The 20,212-nt window shown below is 41.8% G+C and overlaps 1 protein-coding gene across 2 annotated transcripts in view; it reads right to left on the minus strand.

The window, feature by feature from the left end:
* Window positions 1-2,814: 2,814 nt before the first annotated feature.
* The window catches only part of LOC126543257 (uncharacterized), a 40,175-nt gene continuing 22,777 nt past the window's right edge, over window positions 2,815-20,212 (minus strand). The window contains exons 3-8 of one of the 2 annotated variants that reach the window (XR_008608634.1): window positions 17,485-17,644; window positions 12,115-12,329; window positions 9,597-9,802; window positions 7,950-7,979; window positions 3,080-3,116; window positions 2,973-2,995 (exon numbers count right to left, since the gene is read on the minus strand). Coding sequence is in view for 1 of the 2 variants with exons in the window: in XM_055061720.1 (XP_054917695.1) it covers window positions 2,982-2,995; window positions 3,080-3,116; window positions 7,950-7,979; window positions 12,115-12,329; window positions 17,485-17,644 (456 nt within the window). In the remaining variant the exon portion in view is untranslated. Of the gene's footprint in view, window positions 2,996-3,079; window positions 3,117-7,949; window positions 7,980-9,596; window positions 9,803-12,114; window positions 12,330-17,484; window positions 17,645-20,212 lie in introns of both variants that reach the window. The other variant, XM_055061720.1, reaches the window with a different exon arrangement.

Raw genomic sequence — 20,212 nt, forward strand, 5'->3', positions numbered from 1 at the left:
GACAGTTCTACATACCAACCTGAGCCCCGCACAACGTTCACAGCTTCTGAACCTGCTTCGCAAGTACTCCTCTACATTTGATTGTCAACGAGGGACTTTTGGCCGCACAACGACGGTGTATCACGAGATCGATACAGGCACCAACGCTCCGCTGCGCCAGCGCCCTTATCGCATACCACAGAGCGCCGTTATTGCGATATGCTTCAGCACGGAGACTGCACCTCGGCGTCCCCTGTAATCCTTGTAAAGAAAGATGGATCCATCCGGTTTTGCGTGGACTATCGCCGTCTCAACAAGATAACGCGTAGAGACGTATATCCTTTGCCGTCGCTCTCTGACGACGCTCTCGATTCGTTGCAAGGCGCGGAGTACTTGTCCTCACTTGAATTACGTTCCGGTCACCGGCAAGTGCCCATTGCTACGGCCGATCGCCCGAAAACAGCTTTTGTAACATCAGACGAACTGCACGAACTTAACGTTATGCCGTTTGGGCTTTGCAACGTCCTTGCTACTTTTGAGCGGCTGATGGAGAATCTTCTGCGCGGTCTAAAATGGAAGGCGTGCCTGTTACCCCAGTGACGAGGGCGTCTTTTCTCCAGGCTTCGCCTCTCATCTGTGTCGTCTCGAGCAGGTCTTGCAGTGCCCGCCTCTTCGCGTGCGGCGCGAGTAATCCAGGTCAATGAGTAGATTTGTGCTATACGCCACATCTTTAAAATTCTGTTACGCTAAAAACACACACCCTGTATCACGGTTGCGTTTTCAGTTTTTATTTCCATCCCGGTTTTCAGTAAATATATTTCTCTACATGAGTTTTCACCGCTTTTTTTTCAGTTGCTAATTTTTTGTACCAAAATTATCACATTTTTTTTTATCGGCAACTATCTGATTCACTAATTTTGTATGCTGAAACGTGTCGTGTGACTGCACATATTACTCTTCCAACTGTTCATTTGTATCCAATACACAGAATAACAACGTTTTCGAGATGCAGTCTATATTACGTAAGGGCACAACGTCATACAGCAATGTGCAGGTATTAAGAAACTGGATCCGATATTGTACCAACAGAATTAGACTTTATTTGTAACATACATACCACACATGCAGATAAGAGCTCCAATGAATAATACAGTCGACTTCCGTTAATTTGACCTTGACGGGACCGACAAAACTGACCGAATTATCCAGCGTATCGAATTAAACGAGATGTATAAAAACGTAAAAAAAGAACACCAATTCATTTGGCAGTATCTGCTACAATCTCACACGTCCCCAAATCAAACGCGCGTTCCCTTTCTACGTGTCTAAAGCAGAAAACTAACGTAGAAATTACACTGAAGCTGCCGACTAAAGCAGAAATCTAACGCGCAGCCAATTTTTTGGCAAGAAAAATACATTGCCCAATGGCAGTCAGTTTTATGCGTTACATATTGCAATCACTCAGTTCAGCCCTTGGGCGCGGCCGGGCAGCCACCATTGGGGGTATGAGCCACCACAGTGGTTCATACCCCTACACTAGAGTTTTATGCGTTGCATATTGCAATCACTCAGTTCAGCCCTTGGGCGCGGCCGGGCAGCCACCACTGACCTTTAGCGCAACCACGTGACGTGACGTCACGACAGCCGGAGGAAAAGCTGGGCCCCAACACAATATGCAACGCATTCTTGGCTTAACCAAGCTAAGCTTGGCCATTTTTTTTATGTTCGCCGCACGTTTCTTAAAATCAGCTTCGCCGCAGTACATTTTTGCTGTGCGGTAAAGCATACGAACGCCGCGAAGATGGTTTAGATTTTGTATTTCATTTGATTGCACCGTGCAGGCAATTTCAGGTACAATTTTCTTGAGAAAGAAAAAAAAAATAGTAAGAAAGAAGGCGCGCATTTGAATCGCGTGAGTACCGTAGTTTGACACTGTGAGCTACGGTTATTGCTTGAAAATCTTTCTTGCGCAGGCCGAAAATAGACGTTTTCGACGGGAGATGACGTGTGTTCAGCGCATTGACTGTCCCTTAAACTCCACCGAGACAGATACTGCCACTAAAGCGGTCGCTATCGGGCTACCATAGGGGTCAGGCGTGTGCATGCTTACTTGTCAAGTTCGAATTATCGGCGAAGGCCAATTTTAGGATCGAAATAACGGCAGTTCGGACCCTTAAAAATGCACGGGCGCCGACCGGTGCCTTCGGTCGGGATCGAGTGACCGAAAATTCGTATTAACTGAAGTCAAATTAACGAAAGTCTACTGCATAGAAAAAAAAAATGACAAGGATATACATACGACCCCGTGTTGCCATCAGCCTGCTTCCTTGCGCTCAGTTACCTACCGCAGCGAAAATACTGGAAGGACACGGGTCAGGGCTGCCTCCCCTCTCCACTTCTTGTGTTTGTCGCAGCAACAAGCAGAATGGACGGAAATACGAAACGAGTAACGAATTTTTGGGTGCACCATGGCAGGTGACCTTGAACTTGTGCACACTCATTGAACTGGAGCGCACGTTGGCGCATAGCCGCATACCGACTGGCGTCTTAGTTCTTTGGAAACTTTGCTTTCAGTGACACTTGTCGGTTAAAACCGAACTACCCAAAAATATTTGGCGTTTCGTTTTTTATTCTTTCTAGTTTTAACTAAAAAACATTAAACCCTAAATGTAACTGGTATAAATATTTTACAACTCATTGTTCTCACAGTTTCTCATAATCCATAGTATGTAAATGCAAGAACTGTCAAGAGCTTTATACACAGCTCTCATATTTCCCATAATTTGGCTGATTACTGGCCATCCAGCAGGAAGGAAATGCCACCACTACATAAACTACAATGGAACGAAGACAACTTTAATGATGAAATATAAGATGCAACACACAATCATGATTACAGAGAACAGTGACTAAAACTGTGCATGTTTGCCAAGCTGCTTGCTAGGCATTTCATAAAAACAATAAACTTTAATTGGAATATTAAATGCAACAAACGAGTACCCTTAGATGGGGAGATCTGAAAAAGAAAAACAAGTTTATGAGAGACGAAACCAAACGGAACAAAGAAAGCTTGCTATAGGAGCAGGCAAATGTAACCCACCTGTACTTGTTAACTGCAAGTTCCCATAGTCATCCATCTACCAACCACAAGCAGAGAGAGAGAGAAAAAAAGAAGAGTCATCATTAAATGCAAATGCTAGCAAATTCCAACTCTGCAGGTTGGAATGTGCCTGGTCTAGGTGCCCATGCAACCACATGCGCCAATATAAAAACCACATTTCCATGCACAAGCTTACTACTAACACTAGATCCATAACACAGTGGCAACAATTTATTTATTTATTTATTGAGGAACCCACAGCGGCCAAGGCATTAAAGCGGGGGGGGGGGGGGGGGGGGGGGGTACAAGAAGAAATACATACGACACCTCTGCTCCTGTACAGTGTTAAAAGCGATAACAAAAGAAGAAAAACGAAAAAAAAAAGGCAAAGCCCTAGGCAATCCACATCTACAATCTGCAACATCAAAAAGAAAGCATCATTTGATTCAACCCTCACAACATCACTCGGCAGTCTATTCCATGCCCTAATGGTTTTAGGAAAGAAAGACATTCAAACAATTCAGTTTATGTCGCAAATTCACGGACCTTAAAATCATGGCTAACACGATTGGATCTATAAAAAGGCTCTTGCACAAACTTTTCGCGATCAACCCGAACAGCTGAATAATAAAAAACTTCAGACTCAATTTCTTACGGCGCGTCTAGCAATTCCCAGTTGAGTGCTTCCTTCGTACGCGATGCACTGTACTGAGCCCCGTGTATGCCAGATACGAAACGAGCGGCAATGTTCTGCACCCGCTCCAGCTTATCTCTATCTCTACAAGTAGGTGGGTCCCAAACCGTACAAGCGTATTCCAGAATTGACCTCACGTAAGTCTTGTACAAAATGTCCCGAAATGACTGTGAAAAAGTGTTTGCATTTCGGCGAAGAAATCCAATAATAACTAAATTCCAGAAGTGGAAATAGAAATGAGACAGTTAACCAATATTTATTGCTTCTAATACTCAGGTATTTATGTTTAGGGAAAGCTGCAGGATGGCTTTCAACTTTAATTGTCCTTTTCAATTAAGATTGTGTTCATTTCAGTGTGCAGCTCTATCGAAATTGTGTGCGACATGATGACTGTAAGTAACAGAAGCAAACATGTACAGAACAAGTGAGGTGCTCAGCTTGACTATACGAGCCTATGGAACCTCTTCCCAAAACATTGTGAAGTGTAAGAGCCTTCCTCAAATGGAGCATATTAGACAAAAACTAATGTGGACGCCAAATTAGTTCATGAATTTGTCTATCTGTGAATTGAGACACATTAGGTGGAAATAGAAAATATTTCAAATTAAAGGATATGCTACTGCCTTATAATCCGCATTTCGATGGGGGCAAAATGCGAAAACACCCGTGTGCTTAGATTTAGGTGCACGTTAAGGAACCCCAGGTGGTCGAAATTTCCGGAGTCCTCCACTACAGCGTGCTCCATAACCAGAAAGTGGTTTTGATACTTAAAACCCCATAATTTAATTTTTACTGCCTTATAATAGTGATTCTAGCAACGCTGTACAGCAGGACGCTGTTCACAGTGACACGTGTGCTAGTTTATCTTTATTGGGTGACTGTGTTTCACCGTTGAACAAATGTTATCGCTCAGCACAGGACGTGCCTGCATGTAGTGGAAATTTCTCGAATGTTATCGATGGTTCTATCTGCTCTCTGTTGTCACTGGTCTACAAATTTAAATTTAAGTAATGTTTCCTTGAGGTGAGAAAAAAAATTTTGAAATCCACAACCAATTCGCAGGAAGGCACAATTGGACTGTTTCAATGCAAAACACGTGCAGGCCACACTTGAATTCTTGCCATGCTTATCAACTCCTTATGCATAAAATATGTATGCATGCTTTTTATACGATGTAAATGGCAGGAAAGTATCCGTGAATGCTGTTCCGGTGTTGATGCCCCTGTAACAACATTTTACAATAATACATTTGTGTGATGAAAGTAATTAACCATGACTGCTTCGAGGTCGTCAGCAGGTCTATATAGTTGTCAGACATGAGATATTGTGCATGGCGCTGAATCATTGTTTTGCAAGTACTACAGATCAGCAGAATACGAGTTATATAAAACTTGAATCATAGACACTTCGTGTCAGCCCTGGTGTAGGAGACAAATGTAAAACAAATTTCAGTTTGCAGGCTACTGCAAGTCTTTGAATAGCAATGAATAGCACACAGAGGACAAAACAGTAAAATTCAGACACACACAAACAGTACGAGTACTGTGTGTCTGAATTTTACTGTCTTGTCCTCTGCGCGCTATTCATTGCTATTCAAATGACGCACCAACAAGCCCAAAAAGCTACGCTGTGAGTCTGTGAGTCTGTGAGCTGTGAGTCTACTGTGAGTGTCCGTGAGCCTAGCTGGTCAAGCGCCATTTTCCTTCTGGTGTGAAACAGCAGAGAAGAAATGATTGTGTGATTAATTTGCCTCCACGTAGGACAGAATGAAGCGAAGTTAGCCACTACATATTTGCTGCTGTAAAAAGCTCACATCTATGGTGTGTTCGTCTACCTGATTGCCCCAATCCCCCTATATTAGAAGTGGGGAAATGACGAACATATGCCATTTATGACATAGACTACTGGAGCTCCAGGCTTGCACAGGCACAGATAACTGGCTTCTATGGGAGCCACCTGTACCAAGTCCCATTCAACTGTTCACTGTTGGTGTACGTCACTTTCATGACCTGTTTGTCTCCTACTCTACGGTTGGCTGGAGTGGCAGTGTAATGAGAATGGCAGCTGTTCTGCTGTGGCTATATCGCAAGACTATGATTGGTCACTTGGCTTTCAATGTTGACTGTCCAAACAGGAAAAATGTAGGCGCGTACAGTCTGCTGCTCTCCAATATAGTGTTATATAACCTCTCGTATTGCCTTTTTGCATGCAGTAATAAACAGCACAGTATTTGCACATTAAGTCACTGTGTTCATAGAGTTTGTAAAGTTCACGACAATTTAATTCTCTGTCCAATTTGTAAAGGTAATCGCTCTTCTGCGATTTATAACTGGAAGCCACTGTAACGTGCCAGGACATGATGACCAGTTTACTCTTAAAAGTTGCTTGTGACTTTGAAAAGTGAATTGCACATATATCTTAATTACATACATATCCTTTGCATCCTCTTTATGCTGCCGCTGTGCAATCCGAAAAATCTACCGTTGAAGTTTGAGGTTGCAAGCTTTCAACTTCCCTAGATGTGAAACAATACTGAAAAAAAAAAAAGAATGATCACCTTTCCTTGAAACAGCCTCAATCTACCTATTCCTTCACATCAGTTGGTTGCAACAAACTTGCGAAAACTTATGCCAGATCAGTCACCTCATTCATACTTGCATATATAATGGCACACAGCAGTACTATCAGCACACGGCAGCAGTAGTTTTTGAGGTTTGGGACGTTTCATGTGGAATGAACTGCTGTTAACATGAGATACAAATATTTCTCTGCATGCTGCAGGGTATCTACAATCACTATGGCTATAGCTCTCTATATAGTTGATTACAGCTCTATCCCATGGGGGATCAAATTCCACGCTTTTTTTTTTTCTGCCTTATGCAATGTCAACAAAGATGTAGGGCAACAGCCTATATATAGAGGCAAGCCATTGTGTACATGTATGAGCACGCTTCCATATTTTCTAGGAAACAGTGAAGCGGCAGTTGCTAATGAATCCTTCCCATCCTGCCAATGCTTCTTTATTGCCCTCACGCACTTTTGTCAGAGGCTAGCCTCGAAGGGGTACCATAAGTGCACCGTGTATGCCATCTAGATAAGTCATCTGAATTTCTGGGGATCTACACTTGGCGTCATAAAGTCCGGAGTCGGATGTTTCTTGATCATTCCTCGAATATATGTGGTGCATTTGTCAATGAGCTGAGGGGGAATGGGGAAACTAAATGTTGCACTCATATCTCTATCCATATTGGGTTAGAAATTTCTTCTGGAATGTGTTCCTTGAAAGGCATCACTCTCATGCTAGCGTGCATACTGCTTAGAGGTAAGAAATAAAAGTTTGAGGACCCTTTTACGAGTGAGTGTGGATGCAGAGAAGAATGGTGCTTTTATGACATAGTTCTTAAGACATGCGTAAAACACACATGTCCTGCACATTTTATAGCCACCAATGATTTATGAAGCATATAGTGCACTCTAGCATAAACATGAGAGCAATTTACAAAGCACATGCAATGCCAACATTGTATCACATTAATGGGGAAAAAATCAATATGAATGCCAAAAGAATCCAATAAAGTGCCATTTCTAAGTATTGACCAATTTTGACATTTTATTTTACTGGTGGCTGTTCGTAGTTAAAGCCATATACTCAACCTGTGAGCCACATCTTGAACATGAAACGCTCCGAGTGAGTTCAAAAACAAACAAGAAATGCCCATGCTGGAAAAACATTTACGAAATATTTAAATTGTGTACAGAAATGTAGTCTGTTTTTCACATTCTGCCATAATATTTTACGAATGAAGTCCTTGAAAAAATTTTAATAACATTTTTCATTCCATCAAATTATAGCAATAACAGCTGTTGCTGCAGTTCGACACCATAACTTGCATATTTTAGGGAGTAAGGACCAGAAAATTGTAGTTAAATCTCCAAATGCACAAGATACTGGCCAATTTGCACTGCACATTTTCTGGTGTCTTTAATTACCACTCAATTACCACAAGCTCAAATATGGAGTCAAAACAGCAGGTAAGGAAAAAAAGCAAGACCACGCATGAATAACAAAGCACTGTAATCCCCATTCATGTTTGGCCCTGATGCTTCATGCTGCTTTGACTTCGATATGCACCAGCTAGCCAGTGCCAACACTCAAGTTGAATATGCAAGACTTACCCTGTACCAACACTGAACATGAGGGTACACCTAGAAAGAACATAGCAAGCATTAAAGTGATATCAAACAAGACATGGAAGCAATGAATTTTGATTTCAGAAACCCAGCACATTGCACTAAGGCCTTTACTCAGAGTCTGGATGTGTTTATTAAACCTTCCTCCTTCATTGTGCGATTCAACCAGTCACGCGGCACTTTTTCGTGTTCTGCGGGGTTTATTTCAGGCTTGTAAAGAACTTTTATACAGCCCACATTGAGCAACAGAAACCTGGATCAAGAATTTTTCAGGATGGTCTACCATTTTCTCACTGACACTTTTGGTCTGAATATATTATTTGAGCAGTTGATTAATTAATAACTAATTATGTAATTAGCCCAAATACAAAAAATTGTACTGACTTGCTCCTAGTGACGACAAACAAGATGACCTTGGTTCTGTCCAGCTACGTGGCACATGCATATCTTACAATTTAGGTACGAATTACGTGGGACACAGTATATCGTAAAGAAAAAAGGCACAGGGCAGTGCGAGGGATGAGAAGAGAGGGACGAGGAGGAGGAAGAAGTGAACAAGTAAATATGGCGTCTATGGGCTAGCCTCTTGCCTACTGTATGTATGTGTGTATACATATATATATATATACAGGTTGCCCCACATAACTTGAGCCAAAGTTTTAAAACTGAAAGGCACTCCAGATGCGAGCTGAACCGAATGCATAATGCTGGCACTGGCCTAGAGTTATTCAGGCTATTTTTTATTTTCGCCTTATCTAACCGATTAGTTATGTTTAATTAATCAACTTTTCAAGTATTGGCTGCAGACCGCAAGTGTGATATGCAAAGTTGTAGAGCACCTTGCGAAACCTCTCAATAAATTATTTACAACACAATATATCTGACGTGGTCCTTTTTTCCATGTTTCAAAGAAAGCCCACGAAATATGAAAAAATACCACGTGACGGGGTGCTTGTGCACTGTTATTGAGCTGCTCTCAAGTGCGTGATGGATGAACAAGGTCGGCTGCAGCGAAACTGGCTCGCGACAGGGTGTTATGCCAGGTGTAGGTATCTGGGCATGCGTCTCTTATCGCATCATGGTGAAAATGCATGCTGCTGGCCGAGCGTTAATAACTGTGAATGCATGCTGCTGGCCAAGCGAGAAGATAACTGCGAAGTTGTGTTTCTCATTTCTCATTCCTACACACACACACACATACATAGGGGTGAGAAACAACTTTACGGGTATTTTCTATTTTATTACCCAACAGTTTCAATTTGTGGCCCAACCTTCTACAATGGCTATCAGCTTCTGTAACTACATTTTCAGCTGTATTCAAGGGCTCCATTTGATGCAGCCTTTGAAGAAGGTTGGTCCGTCGGCCAAAACTCTTGGGCAATAAGATCAAAGATAACTGCAAAGCTGTGTTTCTCATGCCTCTTATGTGTGGCCCTTTGAAGAAACTAAGGAAGAAGGCTATGAGCATAGATTACATGTGGCATTTTTGCAAATCTAAAAGGCGATGCTGACTTACTTTGCCACTAATAATGCAAGTTTCAGAAGACTAATAACCACTTAACCATTCTGGGTGCACCACGCTCATCGACACTGACATGTTCCCAATGAGTTTAGGACAAGTGTGGCTCGTACTTGCAGTATTTGTTCACCCCTTGAGCATTTTGGACGAGAGACGCTCGTCCTAGCTTAATTGGTGTTTTGGTCAGCAGATGGCAGTATGCGCCCAGCAATTTCTTTTTCCTTCTATCACAGCAATGGGTTTTCGTGTGCCAATCGGTGCATGAGCGGAGTTTTCAAAATAACATCCAGTAGAGGGGGTGCGTGTATCGCTGGCTCGTCTTGAAGAAAAAAGAAAAAGAGGCACTTCTTCATCATGTTCTTCCAACAATGATGCTTCAGACACTGAGGTGTAGATTGTTTCACGAGATAGATACTAGTGATCAGCGGCCCTTTGGGTGAGGAAGACAAACAGGAAAGCTCGGAGCAAGATGTTGCACCATTCATCAGTGGACTAAAATTTACATGAACAGCACTCTGCCACAGCCTCCATGCCTTTATTTTTTGGCTGTATCTGGTAAAAAGTTTACCGTAAGCTCACCTGCTGGATTATTTTAATATATTGAACACTTTTTACAGGATGAGCTGGTTTTAATCGCAGTTGAATACAATCAGAATGTGACTCTGTGTAATTCCTTGTTTTGAACTGTACCACACGCTGCCAAACCTGCCTTTGTAAAATAAAGCACTGTTAGCATATGCACCTTATACGAGGAAAATGAGAAATCCCTGTATACATATTCATTCCACAATTTCGGTTGATTACAAGGTACTTATTGTGTTTTATACTATGGCATACAATAAGCTTCAGTAAGGTACTTTCGTTTAATCTACGAGTTAGTAATTTCTTTAAGCATTAAAATCCTGCTTTCTATAACAAGAATATTCCCAATCAGAAACAGAAAGAAAGCACTCTGAGTAAGAAATTTCTTGAGCTAAGGGGTGAACCAATATTGGTACTTTACTTCTTATTAAAACCTTGGGAGCACTTGCTTATATGGCAAATTTGGAAGCAGTTGCATTTGAAGGCACCTACATTTTCTTAAAATCTTGAAAATGACACTTAATTCGACCATTTATCTTTGAATTTTAGTGCTCAACACAGGCAATGTTGAAACTGAGCAAGGCCGGAAGTACCAAGAAGGCAGCCCTGCTGTTATGTCAAATGGAAATGCCCTGTGACAAAGTGCGTGATGAAGTTTGCACGACAGCACGTCGCAGCAGATGCTTGCATCAGAATGGCACTTCAATCTCACGGGTACGAGCAAACCACATAGCCTAGGTGTGTAATGTCTGCAGTTTATTGGTGTGACATAACGTACCATCATGCAAACTTTGTCACGCATTTTGACAAAGGGTGTTTCTGTCTGATGCAATAGTGGAGCTATTGTTTTGGCCCCTCTAGCGTGCTCAGTTTCAATACTGCCTGAACTGAGTGTTGAAATTTAATGATCAATATACCCCATTAGGTGCAATTTCAAGATTGAGAAAAAATGGGGATGCTTTAACATGTGTGTAGTGCCACTGACACAGCTGGTGGGAAACTTGACCAGCCAAAGTATGCCACAGGCAGGACAATGCAGCAACAAGCGGACGCAGATAGAGAGTGGGGAAAAAACATTTAATGACACATGATCATGGATTATATACAGTAACGTTATGTAACAAAACTTCACAAGGTATCACAGCAGTTGGCCAATAGAAGCACTATGTGGCTGCTAACCACAATAATAAAACTGCCCCCAAGGCTTTAGTAAAATGTTAATTGAAACATTTCTGTGAATTTGTCTTCTCAATAAACTTATGTTAAATATATTTGCCATATGAACAACTTTTCCTAACGTTCCAATAAAAAAAAAGTTATATACAATTTTTGTTAATTAGTTTCATGAAACTATGTTGACGGGCAACTGCAACAAAATTTTAGGCCACATAAAAAGCCTAGCTTCAGATAGTCCAGATATGGAGCAGCCTCTGTACAAAATGTTGCGTTATAAATATGCATAGTAGATGCATCACGAAAGGTTGCAAATAAAAAACGAGAAGGTGCGCCGAACACGACCAGCGGCCACGGTTGCTGGCTTGCTCAATTATTGCCAGATGACAAATCAGGTAGACATCGAGGTCTGGGGTCTAATCCCCACTGTTTAGCTACATTTCAAGTGGTGCCAAAACCCAGGATCGAACCAGGGACCTTTACTGGTGCACAAGCTCACAAAAGTAGACATTTTTGATGCCGAAATGGAAAAAATTCTGCTATTACTGCTTGTCAGAAGCGATGCAAGACTCAGAATGCCCGACTCCTTGGCATGACCATTGAGATTAGGTGCCACTTGTGGCTGCCCATGGCACGCTGAAAAACCGCTGAGGCGACATGCTGGAACTTTCGCCATATCTACCAGCAAGCAGGTGCTCGAGTCATCTGCTTTAGTGCCACAACATATGTCTACCTTGCCTTACAACTCCTCTGCAAAAATGCCATTTGGTGTACGATAGCCTTTTCTTAAAACATTTTGTATAAAAAGAAACATCCTGCATGTTCTGTGAACCACAGAAAAACAGTTCTCTGAAGTATTACCACTGCATAAATTACCTGCGTGCAGAAGAACTCAAATTGGTCGCAGATATACGTAATGTCTCCTTCCTTTTGATCTGGAAATATTGGCCCAGGTGGAGTCCTCCAAGAGTAGCACTGGCAGCAGCAGGGCGCATAGGCAGTTTTGTGGATGGCACAAAACTTAACATGACTCAAAATACCATCTCTCATTTGCTGCCTGAGACGCAATCTGCGTTTTGTGTCATCAAGAACTGCATGAACAAAAAATTTTCACCTGCTTTTGCAGCTGCAGAGCAGCTTACATTAGTGCATGCACAACAAGTTCATCACGCTGTACTCTTTTATGTTACTTGTATAGGATATACAGCCCGTGCACAGCAGCCTCTCATAAAGTAATGCACAATCACAACATGCACAGCTCCATTAGCAGCTAAAGGGCACTCTGTTTGATGCAGACACGGTGTGCACCTCAGGGTATGCCAGTATTGTTGCCACACAAGACTCTACTTGATAACACTTAAAGTAAACCAGAATATAAAGGTGCTGTAGTGAAACTTATTGTGAAATAAGCGAAAGATCATACAGTGAAGTTAGGTGACATCTTACACATTTGAGTGCATGATTACAATGCAGCACCATGTAGCCATGGCAGAAAAATATGCACCTAGTGTTGGAAAGAGTGCCTCACAGTGCAACTTCTGAAAATTGGCGACTTGACCATCGACGAAAATGAGTAGGCTGCACATCTTTCCCTTTTTCGGAAAGAGTTGGCAGTCACACTAACGTCTTTTCGCTGACATGACGCATCTGCTAGATCTTGTGTGGTAGTGCGTCGGATCGGCACATGCAGGTGGTGATGAAACTTCTTGCAGAATCAGCAATGCAGGTTGCAACGAGTCAGTCTGGGACGTAGGAGTTTCATGGTCACCTGGTTGGGCCTGAGGAGTTTCCACTTTGTCCTCTCCTTCAAGGTCTTCACAGGTATTGGGCAGTGAGATAAGATGAGCCCTGTCGCATCTTACAGATGTATATAATCTGTTTCAGCCCAATATTACCTGGGTTCTGCTGCCCACCACTCAACAGTGCCTGGCTTGCCTAAGTCTATGATCCAGACTTCCGCATGGTCCTGTAAGTCTGACATGGTGCATGCCCCGTGGCAACTATCATACTGTGTCTTTTGCTTCTTAGGGCACTCTTCTTCAAATGTCCGCAAGTTGTTGTAGTTAGTGAGTTGGGCAAGAAGTGTCACAGCGGCTACTGGAAGTGATGTGTGCAGTTTTCTTCCCATCAGAAGCTCTGCCGGAGAGTAACCATTCTTGAGGGGACATGAACAGTAGGCAAGCAAAGTCAGGTAGGGGTTTTCTGCTTTATTCAGAGACTGCTTGAGTATCTTTACAGTAACTTCTACTAAACCGTTGCCATGTGGGTACTTGGGACTCGATGGTACCTGCTCGAAGTTGTAGTCACGGATGAAGCTTGCAACAATGGCGCTCCCAAATATTTGCAGAGGTGAAAACCAAGAGCCCAGAGTCAAATCCAATACAGTGTAGCCTTGTTACCAAAGTACTAGGAGATCAAAAATTATTCACAATAAACTGACGTTCAAACTAAAGAGTGCTAGTGTAGGTTTTACCAACTATTTTTGAAACACTGTCTGGAAATTGCAGATGATGGAGTGAGTGCAACTAATTCGAGCTGGGAACTCAAAGAAAAACATCAGCACACAAGTGAGCATTTATGAACTATGAGTAGTGACCTGTGGTTAGCATTAATTGCAGGATTGCTGTGACGGTGAATGTGTATACAACATGGCTGCACGCAGGTCAACCGCATTAATACAAATTTTCTCTTCTACTTGCTCTTCCTCGCAAGAGCAAGAAACCAAGTCTCATCCACAACTTTACGCTGACAGCAATGTATGTTAGTGATGTTTTGCTGTTTTCATTTATATGAAAATGGATTGAAGAAGATTTTTGGCCCAGGATGCAGCTTACTAAGTAGAAGCTAAGAGATCTCATTCTGCGAAGATCAAACTTCGGCGATACTATTGCTTTGGCCATGCCTTGGGCATCAGGCGTGCGGTGATTGGCTGGTTGAGCACTACATCATCCAATTTTGCTCAACCAGCCAACCAGCGCACGCCTGATGGCGATACTATGAACGAGTTGACACTGTAGCCAAAAGTGATCGTTGCAGAATACGTCGCCTGATCATGAACTATTTCATATGTTATAGAAGGCATGCAGAAAGATCATTCATAGCTCTGAACAACCATGTGATAGGTGACTTACTAAAGAAAAATGACTATTACTAAGGTTATAGTGTACAGTGTCCAGCAGGCATCACATTACGTATAAATGTTGTATAAATGTTACGTACGTATAAATGTTGACATCTTACTTCAAATAAATCAGTTGTAAGTTCAGCGCCGTGTTTGTCTCCTCCTCATTCTGGTCCTGTCGTTTAGCGCTGTTTGAATTTTATAGTTACCATGCAACACCAACTCGCCAAATCCGCTGCCCTTCGGCATCACATTGTAGGTGATCACTACAGGAACCGTCCTCTATGGGGTCTTCATCCTCATTTTCTTCTTCACTGCTCCCACCAATGGGTGTTTGCTAGTTGTCTGAAGGCGGAATATATTCCCCTTCTTGGCCCTAAATTCTACTTTAAATAGACTAAGTACACGAGAGTTCTTTCCATAAAATGCACGTGGAGAAAACGTCACCATCCTATAAGTGTGCTGTGCCACGAAAAGCGAAAATTCCTTCTAATGTGTCACTGAATTGTGCTACCCTTGTATGAGGATGCTGTGAAGTGCACTTATTGTAGTTGAAATGTTCCCGAAAGGTGCTGCAATAAACACAAGGTGTGTGCATCTTGCAAACTTCCCAACATCTTACTGGAACTGGCATACATATGACCACAATGGGTTTAGAATTAGTCAAATGAACAATGCATACTGTAACAGAGCAGCATGCAGTACACAGTACACATATGCTTACTGTAAAAACCAAAGAACAGCAATGCATTCTGCATATGCTACTTCCAGCAATAAAGACAATTCAGAAAAGCTCATGCACAAAATGAACTGGCAGTTCAGTATAAGACTACATGAACAACATATGGAAGCAAAGCTTTTCATGTTTCTGGTAAACAAAGTTCAAAATATATAGTGGGGTGTATGCTCAATTACGGAAAGTGTCATATTAACTATACCTCCTCGATTATCCTGGTTATAACCATCACCTACAGGGCAAAGAAAAACAACTTTGTCCACCACAGCCATAGGGATTATAACCTATGTCTCCATTACAAAGTGCAATTAAACACTGGAAGCGATAACCATGCACTGCACTATACCACAGCTTTCATGCGTGTTGGCATTTATACATGGGTCACTGAAGGTTCCAGAGAAATCGCTGGTGCCCACGTGTCTTCCAGAAAATTCTACTAATTCGCGTCGCACATGAAATCAGATTACACAAGCTTTGGTGACAACAGACAACGGGAAAAAACATCAATAACATTAGAGAAATTTTTGATACATGTGGGTGCGTCCCGCGCTGAGCGATAACATTTGTTAGATGGTGAAAGGTGGTCACCCAAAAATGATAAACAAGTACTACACGTGTCATACAAGTATACGTAGATATGTACTCACAATAAATATATTGTCGCTCACAATACAAAAAATACTAGAATGAAGAGCGTGTATAGCATGCCTGATTAACTCGAGCAGGCTATGTGACCATTTGTCACCTCCCCATTTTAGAGAGGGGATGCCAATAAATCATCATCATCATCATCACCCCTGTATAGTGCGGAGAGCATCTACACACAGCACGAGTCCCTCTCCACGTAGAAAATCACAATTGAAAAGAAACACTTTTTTCATCAAGCTGGATATGTTCTGCCATGTCATCGGAAAAATAGTGAGTGGTGGTGAGATGTTTGTTTTCCGATGGCTCCACTTTACTATTGAAGAATAAATTTGCTGTCCACCACTACATCATACAGACAGCAAAGTGACAGCATGTGGTGAGGAGCGCATCTAGAGATGCACAACTTTCTGGGCACAGGAACTCCTGATTTTGGTGCGAATCGTGCCAAACTTCCACACATACATTTTGCAAAAAGCTTTGACAGACTGTGAAATGGTGGCATTGCTGAAGCAGGTGATGGCTTTGACAATGAATACGTGTTGGAGCTTGACAGTGACTCTGACAGCAAAAGTAGTGACAGAGAAGTTGAGATCAACTGAATGAGCCAGTCACAACACCTGCGAAATCTAAAGAATGGCATGACTTGTGGAGCCATAAGAGCTCAGTTTGTTTTTCAAGACAGTCCTGTGAAGGACTATGATGTTGTCTTGGGTGCTGCCCTGTGCTTCAAGATTTTTCAGACGAAAACAAGCTTCTGAAGTGAAAAGGAGCATAAGACCATGTTAAATAAATGGAATTTATTGCATATCAAAGTCTTGTAAAAAGCATTTTTCTTGTTTACGACAAAAAAAAAAAAAAAAAAAAAAAAAAGACTCGTCAAAGCACAGTCATTCTTGAGTTAACAATTCTTCAGTTAAGGGGTTAACATTCACCTAAATCTACTAAGTACATGAGCGTTTTTTTTGCATTTCACCCCTAATAAATTGTGGCCACTATGGTCAGGACTGAACCCACAAGCTTTAGCTCAGCAGCACCACAACACAGCCACTGGGTTGCCGGCCACAGAGGCTAACATTACGTGGTGCCCCTTGGCATATTGATCTGTATTGGCTTTCATTTCCCCTAAATATCGCACCCGGTATTTCACAACAGGAGTCATACCGGCACCCACAGTTTCACACAAGTTTTCCACATCTGCGTGCATACATGCTACCCTTGCCTTTCTCACACTTAATGGCAGTGCTTAAGGCTGCTTAAGTAGCTGCTTTAGCAAGCACACTAAAGGTACTAGTATTAGAAGACTACATAGAAGATTAGACTAACTGTCACATTTGGCAACCTTTCCTATGTTTCTTTTCTTTTTTCTCTATCCCCCCCCCCTCTCTCTCTTTAGTATGGTGCTATATTACATACGCTTCCCACCACTATTCTTGGCTGAGTGACAATGAAATTTTTTCACTACTGTGAAAAAGACTTGCAGCTTACATTGTCGATAAATTAGCTAGCAAAGAGCTCATATTTATCAATTAACGTGTGTGTTGGTTTTATTTATTTGTTTTCCTGGTGCTGCGACACCTTTTTTTCCTTTTTGTCTTCACTTTTACACAAACTTCATTTATTTTCCTGACTCCACAGCTGCTTCGTTAGTTCAAAGTAAGGATCTTGTTTCAACACCGCATGCACTTCCTTTGCTTTTCAACACTCCCAAACCCCATAAAATTGAATAAATCTGAAAACTCACGCTGCTGGTTTTCAATTCTAAAGCACCGGTAGTTCTTGTTCTCCGATTTTACTTGCTTCACATATCTGATATTCGATAAGGCCATTCGAACTCGGTCTTTTGCCTTGTCAAGGTTTTTTGGATCCGCCTCATTCCAGATCCTCTTTATGACAGCCCAGTCCTGAAATCAAGCAGCACCCAGAAAACATGTAACCTGCATTGTCTCTGTAATTCATTGTTGAATACGCTTGTTGCTGTAGTTACAAAGTGCAATGCTTGCACAAAAAATAACAATTAGCCACTGGTTTCAAAACAATGACTGGCGTAGTGCATATAAGATTGACATGAGCGACAATCCTGTCCAATGTTGAAGGTTCAAGAACAAGTACATCTTCAAACAGGGCAGACAATACATGGCAAACATGCATCAGACAGCATATATAGAAGAGATATTAACCCTTTCAGGGTCAATTTTTCTCGCCATATGCGACCGCCCAGGGTCGATTTTTTTTATTGGAGATTCTAATTCTTCTGATTCCAATTTTGAAAAAAAATTATCGCAATTTCTCTAGGGTGACTGTAAAGTGAGAAAAAAATATTTTGCGATGGCATATATGTACTATTTATTCATGAATAACAACAATAAAAGGAAGTAAACTTATAAGAATGAAAAATATGATGCATTGTTATACACATAGTTCAAGGCTTAGAAAATGCGCACACGAGAATATTTCGCAAGTATCAAATGTTCCTGCTCTTAGACTAATATTTATGTCCATAATGTAATCAAACTGCGTAGGTGAGCACACTCAAGAAAACTGTGTGGTTGTGTGCCCGTCAAAAAAGCAAAACGTGTGACAAACTTCTGCTAATCTTTATCTTATCGCCAACCAGAGGCAATTGGTTTTCGCAAGTCTCCAAAAAAGAAAAAGAAAAGGAAACGCATGCACGGTGGCATCCTTCCTATGCGAACCCCTGTGAGCACTAAATGAGCGAGAAACAGGCGGTCGCCCTTTGAGCGATTAGTAACGATATAGCCATCAGTGTTGCGAGCGCAAGAAGCTGAAACTGTCCGCAGAACAAAACCCAAACCGCCACCCACTCGCGCTCACGCCAATGAATGAGTGGTGGCATATAGACGCGCCGGAGCAAACTAGCTCTAAAACAAACCATACAATGAAAACCGAGAGAGGGAGGCGCGAGAAAAAAATTCCCTGTATTCCCATATAGTGGCAGCACATGCCAGGAAAGAAAGAAATGAGGAAATTGGCGCACTTTTTAAACGTACAGATGGCGCCGTAGATATATGGCATCGACCATTTTGGACTTGTTCATGGTGCCGTATATTTACGTCATTGATCATGAAAGGGTTAAGGTAAGACACCTAAAGGATGACAGAACACAATGATTGAAAATAGGTTTCTTTGGATGCAAAACGACAAATTTTGCGGATGCAAGTCGCATCATTGTGCTGGTTTCTACTGCATTTACTCTGATCTAAGCTGCAACCCAGAACTTGGAATGTCCAAAAATGAAGTTTCTTTGAATGTAAGCCAACCAGAAGATTACCAAAAGAAAAAATGTATTTTTTATTTACCATGCTAGCATAACTGCCAACTTTTCCAAATTACTCGTAATGTTTACGAATTTTCTTGATTGGACAAGAAAAATCAAGAAAAAGAAATGGGCATGGGCAGGACATGTAATGAGGAGGGAAGATAATTGATGGTCATTAAGGGTTACGGACTGGATTCCAAGGGAAGGGAAGCGTAGCAGGGGGCGGCAGAAAGTTAGGTGGGCGGATGAGATTAAGAAGTTTGCAGGGACAACATGGCCACAATTAGTACATGACCGGGGTTGTTGGAGAAGTATGGGAGAGGCCTTTGCCCTGCAGTGGGCATAACCAGGCAGATGATGATACGAATTTGAGCCTGTATTATAATTTTAAAAACTTTGCCTCAAGTTTTACAAAAAACTTATTCTGTTTGCGAAAATGTATAGCACGTCAGTCTCCATACCTTCTGCTGTAAGTGTTGTCACGTTATAGCGACGGTGAGAACACAGTAGCAAACTGTGTAACATAAAACAACATTATATTGGGCGAACCTATGCCCACAAAAACAAGTGACACTCAAAGCACAACAATAGCAACGAGCACAGTTGCCAATTGCCAAAATCTGATCTGCAAGTGAAGCGTGTCGTCTTTTATACATGACTTGTTGAAGGTTCCAGTGCAATTGCTGGTGCCCACATGTCTTCTGAAAAGTACTACACAAATCGTGTTGCACATTATCTGATTAAAGAAGGTGCGGTGAGAACATACACAAGAGATAGAACAAATGATAACATTCGAGTAAGCTCCAAATAATGCTGGCATGTCTTGTGCTGAACGATAACACTAAGTTGTTAGTGGCTGAAATGCAGCCCCTGGAAGAAGGATAAATAAGTAAACATGTCAGTATTTTGCTGGTGAAAGGATGCAAGAGGGATGCTTCTTGCTTCATCAAGTATATACAAGCAAGTTCTTGAAACAGCTAGGTAAAATTGGCAGCAGCCAGGTTGCTGAAGAAGTCACTTAGATCTAGGAACAGTTTGTTGCTTGTCATTATTTGCTGTTCCAAGTTTGCTACTGCCCAGGGTGCTGCGTCTAAAGTGAAATCCTTGTTACATGATCAAGTATGTATGTATCTCTGAAAAGAGGAGTGCTCAGGGAAAGCTTTAAAAAAGAAGTGTGTTATCTCCCCACTTT

The sequence above is a fragment of the Dermacentor andersoni genome, chromosome 1 (genome assembly GCF_023375885.2).
Source record: "Dermacentor andersoni chromosome 1, qqDerAnde1_hic_scaffold, whole genome shotgun sequence".
NCBI lineage: Eukaryota > Metazoa > Arthropoda > Arachnida > Ixodida > Ixodidae > Dermacentor > Dermacentor andersoni.